General features: G+C 44.8%; 1 protein-coding gene across 3 annotated transcripts in view; it reads right to left on the bottom strand.

Annotated features, from left to right (window-relative positions):
• Positions 1-3418: 3418 nt before the first annotated feature.
• CACNA1C (calcium voltage-gated channel subunit alpha1 C) overlaps positions 3419-18847 on the bottom strand; it is a 490567-nt gene continuing 475138 nt past the window's right edge. For all 3 annotated transcript variants that reach the window (XM_054839051.1, XM_054839061.1, XM_054839042.1), the window contains 7 exons: positions 18280-18414; positions 16936-17288; positions 14526-14654; positions 13940-14049; positions 11871-11974; positions 8372-8695; positions 3419-8103 (listed from right to left, as the gene is read on the bottom strand). In XM_054839051.1, the coding sequence (XP_054695026.1) occupies positions 7807-8103; positions 8372-8695; positions 11871-11974; positions 13940-14049; positions 14526-14654; positions 16936-17288; positions 18280-18414 (1452 nt within the window). In that variant the 3' untranslated portion in view covers positions 3419-7806. The remainder of the gene's footprint in view (positions 8104-8371; positions 8696-11870; positions 11975-13939; positions 14050-14525; positions 14655-16935; positions 17289-18279; positions 18415-18847) is intronic.

The following is an 18847-nucleotide window of genomic DNA, read 5'->3' as shown; positions in this document are numbered from 1 at the left end:
AGCAAAGCCCACAGTTCTGACATTTGCATGCAAGTCAGGGAAAAAACATATATATACACACGTAATTGAAGAAAAACATTCTTTTTTTCTTTAGACATTATTTTGCTCGATCTTATACCAACGCACTCGGACTGAGTATGCTATGATTTATAGTGCTGTGACAGGACATGCTGGCACTGCAGCATAATTGCTTGATAACCATGGTAGAATAAATTTGTTCAATTGAAAAGTAAATGCGTGGTATGTTACTTATTATCATCCCACTAGCTTCATGGCTTACGTATATACTAATTACACTGTCTTTAGGCTGCAGGCATTCATTTTTTGATGCATACACTTGGTAAAAAAGAATCCTGTGGAGAAAATGTTGTGTGTGGTTATACATGAGTCACACTTTGGACATCATGACATGGCAGAATTTCTATAGTGACAACAGTACGAAGAGTGATTGGATTTTCTAAGTTACTGTTAAATGGGGCAGGCTGTGACTGTCCAAGACTGTTCTGCAGCCCCTTAAATACACGAGAGAGCCCATGAACAGCAGTGGGACTGGCGATGGGAAATAAGGGGCTGCAGGAAGCTGTCTTATTTTTCAGCCTCTGTTGAGAGAAGGGAGCAATGTCAAAGGAGTTCTGATAACATTTACAATATTAAACAAATCTGGACATTGTTTAGAAATTTATTAGCAATTTTAAAATAACATCATTCCTTAGATAAAAATGCAATCTTACAGGAATATACATTTGTCCCACACAGAGATGACCCTATAGCTCACTGGCGGGCCATTCACTCTAACTTTTCCTCTGTTGATTTTAAAACGTGCGAGAGGGAAAGACGGACTCTGGCACTGATGACAGGCTTACATGACGGTTACAAACTGTACAGCATTATTTACAAAAGCATTTCTGTGGGTTCATGAAAACTAGATATAAAATTGTGGAAGGAGGTAAAGAATTGAGATGGGGAAGGGCTTGGGTGGAGGTGCAAGGGAGAGCTGGGAGGGTAGGCAGGGAGTGTGGGGAAGAGTGGGAGAGGAGGTTTATATCTGGACTGATTTATACTTGAGAGAGGTCATTTTACAGCTCTGGGCAATTCAAATGAAGGCAAAACACTTATATTTATCAACATTTATAGCTGATGGTCAGAGCAGGAAATGGTGCTCCAGGGCCTGAACTTAAGAGGTGCTGAGGAACCCCATCTTCCCTGAAGTCACTGGGAAACAGGTATGCAGTACCTTGCTGGGCCAGACCCAAACCATGCAGATGCAGGCCAGATACAGTACTCCCCAGACAGACCTTAAACAGTTTTGATCCTGCAATGCTCAGTCATTGGTGCTGATGTGAATTCAGACTGAGAGATCAGCTCCGAAATTACACTTTAACTCCTGAAACTGGACTAGATTCCAACCACTTCTTGCCAGAATTCACCCAAAGCGACTTATCCCTTGCTCTACCAAGCTTCAATTATTTGGAGGGAGATTTAATCATTCGGAATTGATTTTTAAGGCAGTTTTAAAAGTATCTATCTCCCCCTTTTTTGTGTGTGTGATGCAGCAATGTTTGTCAAAGAGATATTTACAATCTCACTCCGCCTCCTCTGAAATCTTCCCACATTCAAACTGTCAAGACTGAATAAGCCCGAACCAATCAATTCTATGAGCAAACACAAAGTTGATGATGTTTAGGTAGTATTGGCTGCCAGTCTACCTAGGTGCTTGAGATGGGAGCAGACTGGCTTAGGGTGCTTAAAATATTAAAAGCATTAAAGCCTGTTTGGGAAAGAACATGCATTTTGCCTGGCTGGGCAAAATGCAACAGAAAAACATGGGTATTTCATTGTCTGAACAATGAGGCTAATAAATGGCATCTGAGTTTGTGTGTCTGTCTTGAACAGGTAAATGCTTTGGAAAGGGGCTGTTTGAACACTGGCAGAAAAATCTGTTGTTGGGTGGAGTAACGCCTGCTCTCGCCTGGGCTTGCCCCTGCTCTGCTGGGCCTGGGATGCAGCCGCTAACCCTGGCCTAACATAAGGGCTGGGCAGAGTGCCCAGGCTGTAGGAGTGGAGGCTGTCTGTGTGACCTGGGGTAGAAAAACAACAGCATGGGAGTGTGGAGATGAGCTCCTGATTGTGCCTAACTAAGCCCTTGGTAATGCTAATGAAGATTCCCTTATTACATCAGTCATTGGTGCTGCTCCTCTCAATTAGCCCTTTAGAAAGGGACTTGATTAAGTTGCCTAATTGTCTCCTGCCACCTGAGATCTCTGCCATCCACATAGATGTGACACCAGCCCTGGGGAAGAGTTGTGCCTTTCTGGACCAGCTGCTGGAGGCTGGGCAGAGTTCTGTAGGGTATCCCAAGTGGCAGTAGATGCTCATGTTTAGGCAACTGAGTCGAGCCCTGTGCCGCTAAAGAAGGCCTGTTTTTTATGGTCAAGCGTTAACAGTTAAGTCCCTCATAAAGGGGTAAGGGAAAAATGGAGGATTTAACTAGAACACTAAAGTTTACATCAGAAGAGGGGTTGGGTTTTTTTTCCATTCCAGTGTGATGCTACTAACTTCTCTGAAAGCAATTGGAGCCCAGTCTGTCTTCAATACAGACGTATCTCTCAGCTGTGCTTCTGCTCTCACCTGCCCCATTGCAGGGCACTGTAGCAGCAAGGCCATAGCAGTTTCAGCTGTCCAGAAACAAAGCAGCAACAGAGCAAAGCCTCATGGACTGAGATCCCATGGGAAACCTTTCGGATCCCTGGGCTTGCCAACCCAGAATAAAACTTTAAAAACTTTGCAACATTCAAAAGAAGAAAAAAAGAAACCCTGTGCAGCTATTGAAATTTATATTTCTTAAACTTCATTGGAGAAGAAAATAAATGGAGGAAAGTTATAACCAATTTTTTCTGGGCCCAGTTCTGTGTTCCACATATTTTGCATCAATATAACATCCTTGGCTTCTAGTGCCCTCCATTCTTGTGTTAGCAAGGTGAGAACTGGGGCTTCTGATGGCCTGGAATATTTTCTTTATATGCATTCAAGTTTTCATTACGGGAACTGATAAAATCTTACTGCTACCGGAAGCACCCAACTGGATTTAATCAACTTTGTTGTGCTCCAAATTCCCCATTCAGTGTTCCTCTCCCCCACCCTGCCCCTGCCATGAGGACAGTCACAACAGGACCGTGCATATATCTTAGGATACTCAGTTCTGTCTCAGTAGGGCTGCTTCACTTCAGCTCACTGGACCAACGGGTTGGGGTTTCTCATCTACACGTACGAAGCAAGGCCTTCATCTATGACACGGGTGAACAACCCCGCAGGCTCGCGGTGCCATCACCTGGTACGATTGTGTCTGTGTGCAAACGCGCATACATTTCATACAGCAATCTGAAACTATCAGGCAGAAAAGACACAGGAGCCTGGCTGAGACCCATACAACTGTTATATTGGCGTCAGTCTAAAGAAAGCAATGATACATTGCTTTGGAAATTATCAAGAAATGTAAAAAATGCATTTGCCCTTTTTTTGTTGTTGTTGTTGTCATCGTTGTCATAGTTATCAGGGGTAGGGTTCTGAGTCAGAAAACAAAGCAGAAATAGATGCGATTCTGTACATGGCGCCTCTCTGGCTGTCCTTCCGTGCTGGGGTGTGGTGGGCAGGGTAACAAAACAGGCGGGACCCCTGCAGTAGCAGCAGCATCTACACCATCATCGTTCACATGTCCATCTGAAGAGGCAGATGATGCAGAAAAGGTCTGTGGATAACGAAACTCCAGCTCTGGATCATGAGTTCCACTTTCTTCCCCATCACATCAGCCACACAGAAATAAGGAAGAAAAAAAGAAATGCACCCCGTGTGGCTGGCCCAGTACTGCCTGGAATAATGAGCAGGAGTCACACAGGGAGGAGGTTTGTTGTTTTATAAGAAATGTCTTTAGTCTGCAGTGTACTCTTGCAAGTCAGAGATGCTCAGTGGCAAAGAGCAGATCGTTTTCCCCACTCTTTCCTTTCCTTCCATGCCACTCGTCAGCCATCGGTTCCTTCAAAGCTTCCATCCACAGCACAGTGATTGTACCCACCATCCACTCCCATACACAGGGAAAGAAGGACACTCCAGGAACTAAACCTGCCCCCGCCTTCCCACCGTCCCCCAGACTCTACCTCACCTGAAGGAGGCAGTAGCTCTTTGCTCAGGCCTGTCACAATGTGCACGTTGGAAGTACCTCAAATGAAAAAAAAAATTAAAAAAATGCCACCCTCCCCAGAAAGAGAAATTTGCACAGCCAGCACCAGCAATTACTAAATTTAACACCTGCCCCCCAAACCGCAAAAGTTGTCTGCATCCTCTGCTCGCCATGTGTTTTCCACTCTGCAGGACCTAAGGGGTCTTCCAGCAGAGAGCAGGGTTTCCCGTGGCCATTGTAGGCTCTGACCCCTGAGGGAGCTGCAGCTTTCACTGGGAATGCGTGGGGCATAATTCCTTCCACCATTTTCCTTCCTCTCAAGAAAAATCCTAAAGGATGAGATGGGCTGTCAAACATCCAAAAGGCCCATTGCCACCACTAATTTAGATCAGGACTTTGTTTCTCAGGAGCAGAGAACACCTCTATCTCCCACTGGGAGGGTCAGATGGACTTTCTAGTGGAAGAAAATGAGATAGGGATCCCTTATACTGATTTAATTTTCAGAAACAGCCAGGCACAGCTTTATTTCCTTTCAAATAGCTTTGGAACACACCAGCACTAGCAGCAACAAACTCTCAAAGGGAGGCACGCTTGTGTGCCCGGCTCGATACAGGCACGAGGGATGCAAAGGATGAGACTGACTGACAGCAGTTGGTTACTTTCTCCAGGGAAGTCTTGAATTAGGACTTTGATGCTATTGTATAAATGGATTAATATTTCTCTAGTTTAAAAGGATTTGGGTTTTTTTCAAGGTATCTCGAGCTGCTACTGGCTGGTTCAAAATGACACTGAAAAAAGTCCACTATCAAAAATACCCTTTGCTATTTCTGTTTTATGCCCCAGAGAATTAAGAAGAAAAACAAGGGCATTACAAAAACAATGTAATCAACATATGCAATAAATGATGTTCCCAGACATCTGCAAAAGCTCAAGATTTGAATGAAAGTTTAGCTCTGAGTCAGATCGCACCTCCTAGCTCAGCAATGATCTGCAAGTTTGTGAACCATCTTGAGAAGGGAGAAAAAACAGCAGTAGTCTAGACAAAAATCAGTTGCATAAAATCTAACCATACCTGCCTGGTTTTTCAGCCTCTCTCATGGGTTGGGGCCAAGTATCAGTGTGAGGAAAGTCAAGAGAGGTTCACGCTCACTAGTAGGGAAATAGGGCTGGGACATGCTGTGCCGCTGGATGTTTTGTGACTTAGAATCTGACCCATCCACTAAAGTCTGGGAAGAGGGATGAAACCATGCATAGGAACACAAAAAAGTCCCTTAACATCTGCATCTTGACCAGACTGCAGTAATTCTGTGAAGCAACGATCCAGAGCTCTCTCCCTCACTTAACCCTCTGCTTTCAGTCCAGACCAGAGTTAGGTAATTTTACTTTGCTAACAATTCTGCCTCTTGCATTTGCTTATCCCAGGATCCTGTTATAATTGATCAAGGTCAGCTATTTAATAAAAGAAATTTGAAAGCAGATTTTTTCCCCCGCTCCTTGAATTGCTGGTGCCAGCTGAACACTGACGATGGATCTGCCAAATGGGCTTGGGGGTCTTGCTACCCACGAGTGGGATGAGACCTTTAGAGAAACTGAACAAAAGGAAAGAGAACAAAGCCTGAATAAAATGTCCCAGTCACGGGAAGAAAGATTCTCTACCAATAAAGTCATCGTGCATGTTTAAAGGGAGTGAGGAAGAAGGAAAGTGAACACAAGATATGCAAAATCAGTAACGTTCAACCTGTCAGTGGATTGTAGAATAGTTACTTACACCAGGTACATTTTGTTCATTGTACAAATTAAAAAAGGAAAAAAAATAGTACCCCTTTCCCCAACCACACGTAGAAAAGCACTTAAAAGTTCAAAGGTAAAGCTTGGCACATTCCAAATACGAAATGATTCACTTGACATGCAGCAAAATATACAAGAAGTGATTCTTTTTTTTTCTTTTTTTTTTTAAACAAACTTAATTCAATTCATTATCTTTGCTTGGCACAATTGCAATTCATTTTAAAAAAATATTTGAAAAATACTGAAACTGACCTGAATTCAAGTATAACGGTTTCTTCAACAGAAACATTATCAATGCAATAAAACATCACACGGAATATATCGAAGCGTAACGCCTTCTGGGTTTTTTTTTTGTTTCCCCCCACCCCCGCATTTTTTTCTACACAGTTTTAATGCCAACACAACTTACAATTGTATTTTAAAATTAATATTATTGCATTGTTTTTGCATATCTTGTGGAACAGAAAATGCAAAGAGTTACTGATTCCCCTTTCAAAAGCAGAGACAGTGGTTTGTTTTTGCATTCAAATGGCCCCAGATACAGATCTCCTGCAGCTCAAACCAGGATGTGGAGAACTGCATGCACTTACACACACACACGCACGCGCGCACACGCACACTCGCTCGGTATTGCTCCCACACTCACAGATATACTTAGCACTAAAAAGAACCCAAATCAATCACTCAAATGTGCAAGACTATATCAAGTGCATTGCCTACTATCTTTAAATTATAAAACAACAACAAAAAAAGGAGGTTTCAATTCTAGCAAATAAAATTACAAATTCTTGGTGTACATAATGGTTGGTAAAACTCATCTATCGTTATACTTCTACCAAATTCCAATGGAGAAAAAACCCCCAGTTTAAATAATACAACATGACCAAACCAATTTAACATTTGCAAAAGTGAAAATAAACCAAAACAAAAAGGTAGGTGATTACAAAACGTTGTAAACACTCCCTTCTCCCTCCAAAAAAATAATAATAAAATAGTCAAAATAAAAACTGCAACATGCTTTCAAGAAAATATCAAACTGCAAAACAAGGAGAGATCTACACAAGCCCACCACCATCTCAGCAAGTGCGGGGCAGGTCGGCTCAGCCCCGCCGCAGAGCCTGCTCCCCGCTCTCCCACTGGCTGGCACGGCTGGCTGTCTGAGCTCTGATTGGTCGGCAGAAGACTGCCTGAGCTCGGATTGGCTGGCAAGTGACTGCTCGAGCTCTGATTGGTTGGCAGGAGTGGCTGCCTGAGCTTGGATTGGTTTGCAGAAACTGCTGCCTGGGAGTCTTGGCAGGGTTGGGCAGCGCTGCCACCTGTCCCTCGGGCGCCCTCGGGCTTCTTCTGCTTCCTCCTCCCCTTCGCGGTACGGGAATCCACAGCAGAAGAAGTCCTCCTCTCCTTCCGAATCAAAGGGCCTTGGCTTTATGGAGACGGTGAGGCTCATACAGAATATGTGCAAAATGATTTTTACAAGCAAAGTTGAAAGACACCCGTTTGATGCAGGGTCCTTTTGGCTAGGGCCATCCACAGGAAGCTGAGGTTCCCCTTCGCGCTCGGGAGGCAGTCGTCGTTCCTTGTGCAGGGACTGAAAAAAAGAGGGAGCTGGCTCTCCTCCTCTTCCTCCTCCTCCTCACTCTTCCTTCATGGATACGTGCTTGGGTTATATCCGCTCCTGAAAAGCTTTCTTACACCACCCAACTCTGCGACTCGTCCCAACAGAAATGAATGAAGAACGCTGTTCCGGTTACTCCAGGTCACGAGAACAGTGAGGCACTTCTGAAACAAACCCATTAGGAACATTGAAACAAATAAAAAACCAGCATCGCTTCCAGCCCTGGCAACTACAGGCTGCTGATATAAATCCTGCTGTCCTTGAGCTCCTCCTGACTTTTTCTACAATCCGGGTTCTGCACCTCTTCCTCTTCCTCTCCTGCACTGTCCTGCCCTGGGTCCCTGCAGTTAACAAAAGGCAAGAGGTTGCCATTGGGGCTCTGCTTGCTGTTACCATTGAGAATGTTGTCTGCTGCATTTTCCATCTCTTCTATCGTCATGTCACAGGCGTCTGCGAGCTCCTGGGTTGTGACCTCAATGAACTTTGGATCTTGAGCAAACTGCATCAGTCCTTCCGAAATCAAGACCTTCAAAAGCAGGTAGGGAACCAGAGACAAAGACCTAAGTTAGTACTCTGCGTCATCAACCCTTATTGCACCCCCTCACAACCCTCTTTACCGCTGTATCTTCCCCAACAGTCCTCCTCCCATTCATGCTGCTAACCCCTGCTTGGAGATGGGCTCTCCTACTCTTGGCATCGTGGGCAGCATTGTATCTGTCGCCCCGCTCCTCTGAGGGCCACGTTTCTAGTTGGTCTTGACACTGCTCGTGTCCTTTGTAACTCTGCAGTCTTACCGCTTCAACCAGGCTGCCAGCGCTGCCGTGAAACTGCCTGCTGCTCCCTCCGGTCTGGCTGGGGACGGTGAGGGAGACCGGCCTGGCTCTCCTCGGGCTGCTGCAGCCGGTGTTGTCAGTGTACCGAGAGGCGCAGTGTACTGACGGGAAGCTGCTGTTGAGCTTCTCACTGGACTCTGCCCCATCGAGGCGCAGAGTTGGGATGGTCTGTTGAGGCCAGCCACGGCTGCAGGGTGTAGCGGGGGGTGTAGCGCACAGCCGAGAGAACATGGTGGGAGAATGGCTTCGCTGGAGCAGGGGACTCAGGCCGGCCACCGCTAATGCCTGCGGACAGAGGAGGAACAAGATGAGTGAGAGTCTGCTCTTAGCAGCAGGGCTGGAAGGAGGAGGTGCTGGAGAAACTACCCGAGAAAGGCTGAGAGTGTCTTGTGAAAACAGCTGTCAGCTGCTGGAATGGTTTGGATGTTTCCAGCAAACTCATTTTGCAAGCTTTCCTTTAAATGCTGTATCCTGCGCTAGTGCCAAGTACCAGACTGAAAACTCTCGTGACTGCTGTTTTTCAGCCTTGGAGCCGCTGCACTGACAGGAGGGCTGCAGCCCCCTTCCCCACAGCCTTGCCAGAAACACCACCTCTTCTCCAGTGGGTGAGACAGCAATTCATTTTCCCACCACTGCCACCACCCTTACTGCTAGCTTTTACTGCCAATTGCTGTGTTTTCTGTAAGTATCTACTGTGGAACCCGAACGGATACCAGATGTGAATTCTAGATGTGTCTGCAGTTGGAAATAACTATAAATCCACCACTGGATTTTAAGGCATCTGCTGTTGGTGGGAGGATCACTATCTGATGATTATACTTCGAGCCATCCAGTCCTTCCTGAGCCATCCAGTCCAACCTCTGAGTCATCTAGCCTCCTTTTATAACAAATTTCTCAAGAAGTCCCGTGTTGCGCAGGGCTGATCTGATGCCTTATTCATGGTGACTGCTGCCTTGTTCCATAAGCAATGCCGTCAGAGTCATAAGCTCATCTCACAGAGCTCACTACTGCCTAGTATGAGCAAATAAATAAATGCATAGAAAATACAAAAGCATATGGATTGTGTTGCAGAGAATCCTCTTGTTTGGATTGGGGTTAGTCTCATCCACTTCAGCTACCTGAAGGCTATGTGCTTAGTCTAAGCTACCTGTGTAGAGAGACACCAGCAAGCATCCTGCCTTTTTTGGATATCTGCCTGAAAATGCTGTCTGGAGGACAAGACGTAGACAAGACTTACACTTGCCCTTTGGAGATGCTCTTTCCCTCTGCTGACCACAGTGAGACTGAACTGACTGGTTTAAACTAGACAGCTAACTTTAAGGTATCTAAAGTCAAGTGAAGCTCAGTCCATCTGCCGCTGAAAACCTTGGGAACCGATAACCATGCTGTGCTGATGATTTCAGTGACAGATTAACAACAGAATCAATTATTACTCACCTACAAGCTTCACCAAGATTTTCTCAGGAATTAGATGTCAGACTCCTATCAGATTTCAGTGAGGAAGCAAGCCCTTAAAAATTCATCTGTATGACTCATGCCCTGCAGGCTATGACGGCCTCAGCGCATCCCTTAAACTGCCGGGACTTCAGGGAGAGTCCTAGATTGGTCAGGCAGGACAAGGGAACCAGTTTTTCAGCTTGTTGGCAGAAACATATACAAGGTGTTTTATCCAAAATGTAAGATACTGATGAGGTTGAAAGAAGCTCTTAGGGATTGCTTTGAGCTTCAGCTGCATATATTTACATATGTTCTGGCTTCGGCTGAGATAGAGTTAATTTTCTTTCTAGTAGCTGGTACAGTGCTGTGGTTTGGATTTAGTATGAGAATAATGTTGATAACACATTGACGTTTTTAGTTGTTGCTAGGTAGTTGTGTTTACACTAAGTCAAGAACTCTTCAGCTTCCCACGCCCTGCCAGGTGCACCAGAAGCTGGGAGAGCGCAGCCAGGACAGCTGACCCAGACTGGCCAAAGGGACGTTCCCTGCCATAGAACGTCATGCTCCGCATATAACTGGAGAAGTGAGCCGGGAGGTGGGATCGCTGCTCAGAAACAGACTGGGCATTGGCGGGGGGGGGGGGCGGGTTCTGCATGCAGTGAGCAACTGCATTTGTGCATCACTTGTATTATTGTTATTATTGTTATTCTCTTCCTTTGTTATCCTATTAAACTGTCTTTATCTCAACCCATGAGTTGTTGGGGTTTTGGGGGTTTTTTCCATTCCCTTCCCCATCCCCTTGTGGGGGGAGAGGGGCGAGCAAGCGGCTGCGTGGTGCTTAATTACCGACTGGGGTTAAACCACGACAACGTATCATGATGTACGAGTATTTTGTGAAAATACCACTTCAGGCATTCATGAACAACCGAATCCATTGCGCTTAGCAGAGGCAACCTTACCGCTTTATGTTTTCTTGTTTTAAGCAGTGTTGTAGGCTAACAGGCTGGGTGGGCTGAGAGAGTGGGAGATGTGTCCCCTCTGCCTGGCCTGCTGTGGGAGGGCAGGAAGTCTCAGGAGGACTGTTGCTGCTGTGGGGAAGGTGGGAAGCTGTTTCCTGCCCACTCCTCCCTGCCCCAACACATTTGCTGGTTATCCCTGCCCCAGCTGTAACTCTGCAGACCCCTGCTTTCTGGAGCTCGGTCCTTAAAGGATAGCTGGCTGGGAGTGGAGATGGGAAAAGCCAGGGAGCCTCAAAGCGCTCATCCCTCACTCCTCTGCTCTGACTTCTCACTCCTCCCGTCCCTGCCCATGGCATTTTCTGTCCCTGTGGCAGCCTAAGGAGGTGGGAAGGCTGTTCTGCCCTGCCCCGGGGGACTGCACAGAGCAGGACGCCTCACTTGCAAGGCTGGCACTACCATCTGCACCCATTTTTTTTATAGTGACAAAAAGTGGCATCATCAAACTAAAAGACACAAATCTACTTTGGACTGTGACAGCTGGCTAATCATCTAGGTACGTGCCTAAGCATACATTTGCTAGGCTGCTGAATGCAGTTACAAAGGGCTTAAGAAGCTGATTAATTATATGTAATCAGTTTATGTTTTAAAATGATTAATTATAGTTACTGGTTACCTTTAATTACCATGAAAGTAGACCCTGCACATTTTATTCATATGCATACTACCATCAAGGCCAGTGTAATTGCACTGCAGCATGCAATTTGGGTAGTTATTTTTATCTTTTTAGCTAGTTTTTTATTTCACTCTTTCAGGGACATCAGAAAATGATAACTCTGCTGACTCCAAAGGACATGTTCCTGTAGCATTCTTCTGGTAATGATAAAAGTACTGAAAGCAGGAATGAGCATGATGGCAAATATGATTTCTAAAAATTGGACCTTTGATATAGGTGAGAAACTGTCCCAAATGGTTTTTAAAAAGTTGGTTGGGATACAACAGGGGGGCACTGCAGATTGTAGGGTCTCAGTTACATTGCTGGGCCCTTTGTGGTTATTAATGCTTACCTGGTGATGTACCAGATGCAAAGGCAGAACTGTCTTCTGCGAGACGTCTACGCCCTGGTTTTTCTGTCTTTTCAGACATTCTAAGTGAAAAGATGCTCTTCGACCTGAAACAGCAATCACACACAACTGTGTCCATCACTCAGACCACACTACAGTTAATCTGATTTCAATTTCTTTTAGGGCAGTCTCATTGGAGATACAGCAAAGACACCCACATTTTAGGCTCTGTCCACCTTCCCTCAACACCTTGCCCTTTCCAAAGCATTTGTATTTAAAAAAAGCAGTCAAGCATCATGGACGAACGAGCACTACCTTCCAACAATCTGCAAGATAAAATTCCGGACGATGATTTTTATTTTTCCCCTTTTAAAACACTGTCCTAGTAGATACCATGCAGTTGATTTCCCTCCTACGCAGAGGAAGGGTTCTCAGACCTCTCTGGTTCAGGTAAAGCCCTTGGTGGGACTGGCGATGGCAGCTGCAGCTCTGGTGCTGTGCCTGGCAAAGTGCAGGACGGGATGCCAGGCTGCTCAGGTGACATCGGCCTCCTGCTTGCATGTGGTCTGTGTCCCTTAGCTGCCAGACATACCACAGTTTATGAGGCTGTGTCTATAGCAAGGTCAAGTGGAACTGAATTAATCAATGGTTGAATTCACTGGTGAATGGAAGGCTGCTTATATAGACATGAAGCATTTTCAAAATTTGGAAACAAGAGAAGAGAAAAAAGCTTTTTTTTCTCTTAAAAAAAAAAGCTTTTAGGGGGAACCATTGAAACAGTCATGTTGTTTACTTGCTATGAAATTAGACTTTACTTCTGTAAGTATGAGAAAGGTACCCCCTATGCAGGAATTTAAAAGTAGTGCAAAGTATGTTTATGAACAAGTGCACACGCTTTACTTCTGAAGAATAGCAAATAAATCCAGTATTAAAGATAGAGCTGCATGGCACACTAAAATATTTTGTGGAGTTTTGACCCTGTTCACGTTTTTCTAAAGAAGGAGAGAAAATCAGAATTCTGAAAATACTAAGTAGCTATATTGGTTTGTTGAGAAAAGGCCCTCTCAGGGGTTGGAGGAAAACTGTTATAACCCAGAGAACAAATGCTACAATGCAAATAAAAAGTATTTCCTCTTTCTAGAGAAAAAAACTTATGAGTTTGACATCACTGTATAAATATTCACCAGAATGTAGTTAATGAAGCATTGTATCAAGGACTGACTGCAAATTTGGCCTTAGAGATAGATACAGGAATTGTCATTGCCTAATATTTTAAGTTTTGAAATAAAGCAAATGCTTTTAAAATACTCGGTTGTTCAAGCATCCTGAAGGATTTGAGTGAAGACTCACTTTAAACATTACACTACCTAGTCTGTCACTTTTATTTTGTAAGGATATATTTTATATACAGGATTCTTTTTAGCTTCTCCCCCAAATGTCCTTTTTCTCCACACTAGTACTCAGCAAAAAAGCTGAAAAAAGTTCTACATAAAAGAGCTCATTTTCTTCCAGACTCTCACATTTGTCCTGAGACTTTCATAAAATCTTGTGATTCATGGATTTCACCTGAGCGTAGTCTGCACACTGAAGCACTTGAAAATCTCCAGGTACAATTAGAGCAGAAAGCAAATTTGTATTGTATTAACTTTATCTGAAATTCACTGTTTACCTCGTAGCAGACAAAAGGGACAACCTCTCCTTTCTCCCTGCTGAATACACACAGAACAGAACACCACACACTCAAGGCTAGCCCATTCAGTGACTCCCTGGTGATTGTTTGGAGAGTCCACAGCGCTCTAATAAACTCCCCTGATTCACAGGCGGGCTTAATCAAACAGATCACAAGGACTATCCAAACAGCCACAGATTCATCTACTGACTGAGCATAAAGTCAGTAGAGTCATGCGCATGGTCAGGATCGTATATGCACGCCGTGGGATTCCCGGTCTCCCGAACTAAATGCAGCAAACACCAACACCCATGCCCACACACGCTGGGATTTCTCCAGCAAGATGTGAGAACTCAGTCGAAGCAGAGGGGAGCACAGCCTGCCTGTCATGCTGGGATGTTACCTAGTGCTGAGGAGCACAGAAACCCTTTCTTCGGAGAGTGCCGGCTGTCCTCTCCTTTGTTGTTTTCTGGTGGCGTCAGTTGTCTGTTTTCATCATCTTGGTATGCAAGCCTGGAAAGGAGAACAGAGGGATTCTAGAAAAGCAGCTGATATTGGACAGAATAACCCCTCTTCCAGCAGGAAAGCCAGGAAGATCATGCTACCAAATGGATGCAATAGCAAGCTAGCTTTGAGCTATAACTGGTCCAGGAGCAGTAAGAGAGACCGCGAGACAGTGAACGTTCTAAAGATGAGATCTGGGATTATTAGATGGTAGAAGTGAATGGAGAGGAGAGGCCCTGCAGATCCACATGTCTCATTCAGAGGAGGAGGAAAATCCTAGGTGAAAGATATCCTTTTCAATGTTACTTCTCAGGGCTGAACTGTGCTTTTTAAAAAATTATTTTCTGATATTTGAGTTGTCTGACTAAAGTCTTGTGACCTTATCCCATAAACTGAAATTTTTGTAGAAAAACGTCACCTCTTCCCACCTCTCCCCTTTAATTAAAGAACCACCCAAACACCTTGACTAAAGCTGCAAAGCTCACATTTCAGTAGAGAGCAGACTTGGTTCACTACAGTACTCAATGTCTTCATTCAAATTTTCATCATAAGTCTCATCCTGAGACACTTCCTCTTGGCAAACAATTGCCAGCTGGCTGTCTCTGGAACTGGAGCTAATGAGCAAAAAAGACAAGTCAAGATATGGAGATGGTAAAGACAACCTGTTATAAAGACAAGAATGACAGGCTCCATCTGTCTCAGTTTATTATAATGTTGAAGAGCTATCATAGAAAAATCAATGACTGAACAGAGCTGCAGAGTTCACAAACACAAAGTAACAACCTTCGTCTGCGTCCTCTTTCGGAGGAAGAGTTTCTTAAATCAAAGCTGAACAATACTGTAAACATATTATTGTCATTTGTGACTACATGTACTCTATAAACGTGCACATCACACTGACCACATTTCCAAAGATATACCTCACTGAACTCGAAGTAAAATGTGAGATGGGCTCTTGGAAATACAGCTTTTCCCCTTGTTGCAAAAGCCTTGGTTATGAATTTCAGAGAAGCCTCCTGGGCACTAACAGTAACGCTCTCAGCTCTGTGGTGCATGGTCTCTGCCTCCCAAATCCCTTACTCTGCACTATCTCTCCTTCTGCCTCCGGTTCACGCTCTCGTTCCTTGCTGTCTTTTCCATCTTTGGTCTCTTTATTCTCATCACTAACTGCAGAGTGCTTCTACTGAATTCAGTAGGATCTGTTCAAACCCTTAAGCGTGACAGCCCTTAATTCCCTGCTTGCCTTCTCTTTGTCCCTCTGTTTCACGTCTCAACCCTCATATTTCAATTCATCCTGAGTTTGTGTTTTCTGAGGAGCAAAGTAAAATCTGAAGGTAGTGTGAATCTTCAAGATACCGACATGGAGGTATTGAAGCCAATGTCAGTCTGTTACTAGCATTCACTGGAGAAAGCAGTGTGGCAGGTTTTTTCATCTTTCAGGGACTGGATAGGAAACATTATTTTATCATTTGATTTGAGCAAAAAAGCAGTAGGAGAGATGTGCATATGCATGGTATAGAACAGCCTGTAGAACAGTGCTGGAGTGACCTTCCTGCTGAGATGAGAGGCAAGTAAAACTGCTAAGGTGCAGAGGGGAGAATCAGTACATGGCAGCTCCCCCTACTCAACAGTCTGTGTTTAGCCAAAGCCATACAGAATTTTTGTATAAACATGCCAGGGTGAACTTCAGTGTGCTGTGATCAGAGAGTGCCTAAATGTGTGAGCCCAGCTAGAAACTCTAAAAACCCCTCAAATCTAGAAACCAGCTAGAAACAGTCCATGCATCACTACCTGCCTGTGGGCAGAAAAGCCCTAAGTTGGTAGTATTTTCTGGAGATGTCATGGTGATCATTACCTCTTTTTCAGCCCTACTGACACCAAAAAGAAGAACTCATATTCAGCATTAATGGGGATTTGGTCTTTTGATGGGACAAACAATGAGTCTTACACCCAGAGAGCATTAGAGCATGAGGGAGAACACGTACCGTCCCAGTGTTTCGTAGTAATGCGTCCTAATTCAAGGAAGGTACCCAAGGAAGCAAGGAGAGAAAAGAACACCATGTTAGCCGTGTCACATCAGCACAAGTCAGCAAGGGGGAGGGCAGATGGTAACACATGTTGTGCAACTCCTGTGGCCTCCCTCAGAAAGGCACAAAATAGAAAAACCACTGGACTCTTGGGCAATTCTGCACCCACTAAATTTCCTCAATCTTATTGTCCTATTCTGTCCTTTGCTGGGGCAGCATTTCTCCACCTTTTCACATTGCTGACTCTCTGCACTGAAAAAAAAAATTCCAGATCTTTCCTGCTGTTACTGAAATGGTTTAAATATATCCCTCACTGTTAACAATGATACTCCTTTCGTATTAGTCATCTGTGTGTAGACAGCCTTAAAGCTATCCAGAGAAGGAGATTGTCTCTGCTTTGCACAGTATTGCATTTCTGAAAACCTTGCCTCCCTCCTCCCAGAATGCCTTTTGTGACCTCTGTAAGGATGTGACCCACTGAATAAAAACCATTGACTTCCACAAAGCTTCCTATTGGGTGCTTAAGACATGACTTGCAGTCCCTTTGTCTTTCAGTTAGCAGTTGATAAAACACCTCCCTGTGGTGAAGGAGGGATAAATAAGGCTCCTTTTGGTTCTTACAAATGTTTCTTCATGATAAAGCCCACAGAAATCAAGTGTGTTGGTCAGTGAGAGTGCTGCTTCTTTGCAGTGGTCAGCTGATGCACCATGGGCACTTTGGCACAAGTGGAGAACCAGAAGACTCAATCCAGGCTGCAGGCTGGGTGATGTCTGGTGGGTGACTTCAGCTAGGCAGCGGTGCTCTGGTGTTTGCATGCATCTTTCTCTCCCTGGTACCTTGACCCACTCTCTGCTCTGTGAAGCTTACCTTTTGGAAGGTAGTTTCCAAGGAGCCTCCTGCACACGTATGGTGGGTGACAAGGGAGTCCCGTGGCCTTCCACTGTGCTGACGGTGCTGGGGTAGCTGGGTGGGCTGGGGAAGCGGCACAGGGCAGTGTTGTTGGCATTGTTGATGTTGGCATTGGAGCCTGAAGATGAGTAGCTGCTGGGAGTGAAGGTGGAGTCCACCAACTTCTCATGAGATGGAGACTCAGTATCTCCCTGGTTGTTGCCAGACTTATTGATGTGCAAAGGTCGTTGCGTGGTGAACGTCTGGGGGAACGCACTCCTGCCATCACTTTGGTAATAGCTGACGTGGTTTCCGAACAAGCCTCCAGCTCTCTGTCAGAGAAAGAGAAATTATTTTCCCTTTGTGAGTGAGAAAACGTGTAAGAGCTCTGGTGTTTCTTGCTTAGCCTGTTGAGGAAAAATAATGTGGGGACCAAAGTGTGCATGATGGCACTGGTGCTGTCTCTGCCAGAGGACAGTGCATGGACTTGTCTGTCAGAGACACTAGGTACACGCAGGCTGTGAAAGCTTTAGCTTTCTAAGATATTTCAGAGGACTGGCCAGGTGCGTAAGTGAGGCAAAGGTGTCTCTACGCCTCCCACCAGTCCTGGGAGTGAAGGACTGGGTATGGATGCAAGAACCAGGTAACTGCTCTCTGGTTTTCACAGTGCAGTTGCAAAGCAACATTTAGACATGAGACGGAACTTGAGAAGAGCACCAGAAACTATTAATCACCTGGAGGAACAAGTGAAGAAAGATTAAATGAGCCAGTTATGTACTGTTTAGATGATGAGTAATGAAAGAGACTGTGACATCTTTCTGTAAGGAAAGGAGGAAAATGCCAAAGGAGAGGAAATATTACCAGAGGAGACAATTACAAGAAATAGGAATGAAATAAGGAAGAGAAGATTTAGGTAACTTGCTCAGAAAATTTCCTCCTTCCATAGGAACTCTGTTGGGTTCTGGTGTACTTTTGGAAGGACGCTACTTGTGCCACTCAAAGGAGGAGTGAACAAAAGACCAAAGCACGCCTGGCTGCTGCTCTGCAGACTGTAGGATGGCTGAACTGATCTGTTTTTCAGAGTCTTTAGCCATTCTTATTCTGATTTTATTTAGGTTTTATGAGGGAAGCTTCCATTGAGAAGAAAATGGGATAAAAACTGTGCAAAGATCTCAGGACCTGGCACCCTGAGTCCACCACTCTAGGGTCTAGAAAACAAGAAGGTGGCCCCAGCTCAAATACAGAGTGCATAGAAGAGAATGTAGCATTCTTTGAGCTCAGCTACTGGCCTAGTCTCAGCTTGTAAGCTTGTTTAGCACCTACCCGGAAGATATCATCTTCAGAGGCAGCAGAAACAGCTTCTTTCATGGCTTTATCTAGCTCTTCTTCAGCTGTCAGGTCTCCAGAAATTGCTCGTCGGATCTCTGGCCCAATGTCGTGAAGTGTGCGCAGACCAGCCTGCAAAACAGCAAACTATAGAGCTTCATATCTCCGAGTGGGTATATGAGAAATAAAAGCAATACTATTTTTTTCCTAAGCACTGTGAAGCCCCTTAACTTAATGTAGCATCCCCAGCTCCTAGAAAAACACCAACAAACTCTGTTCTTTCACGTCCAGCTTAGAGAGGGAAAAACTCTTAGCAATTCAGTGCAGGAATGTTTGTTGCTAGTCCCCTGGCTTCATCACAACAGGACATAGACATAAATCCACAGGCTTGACAAAGCAAGTCTGCATGCTTTCAACTTTGGGTTCTCAGATCCAGAACCAGAAGCCCTAGAGCAGCCACAGTTCCTGCTGAACCACGTACTTGGCACCTCTGAAAGCCTCTTCTTTTTAATCAGTAGCTTAAATATGGATTTAATAGCTAAACTTCTGGCATCTGGACCTGGAC

This window comes from Grus americana, chromosome 1, assembly GCF_028858705.1.
Source record: "Grus americana isolate bGruAme1 chromosome 1, bGruAme1.mat, whole genome shotgun sequence".
In the NCBI taxonomy this organism is placed as follows: domain Eukaryota; kingdom Metazoa; phylum Chordata; class Aves; order Gruiformes; family Gruidae; genus Grus; species Grus americana.
The sequence above is the reverse complement of the archived record's forward strand: the minus strand, read 5'-3'. Positions and strand labels throughout refer to the sequence as shown.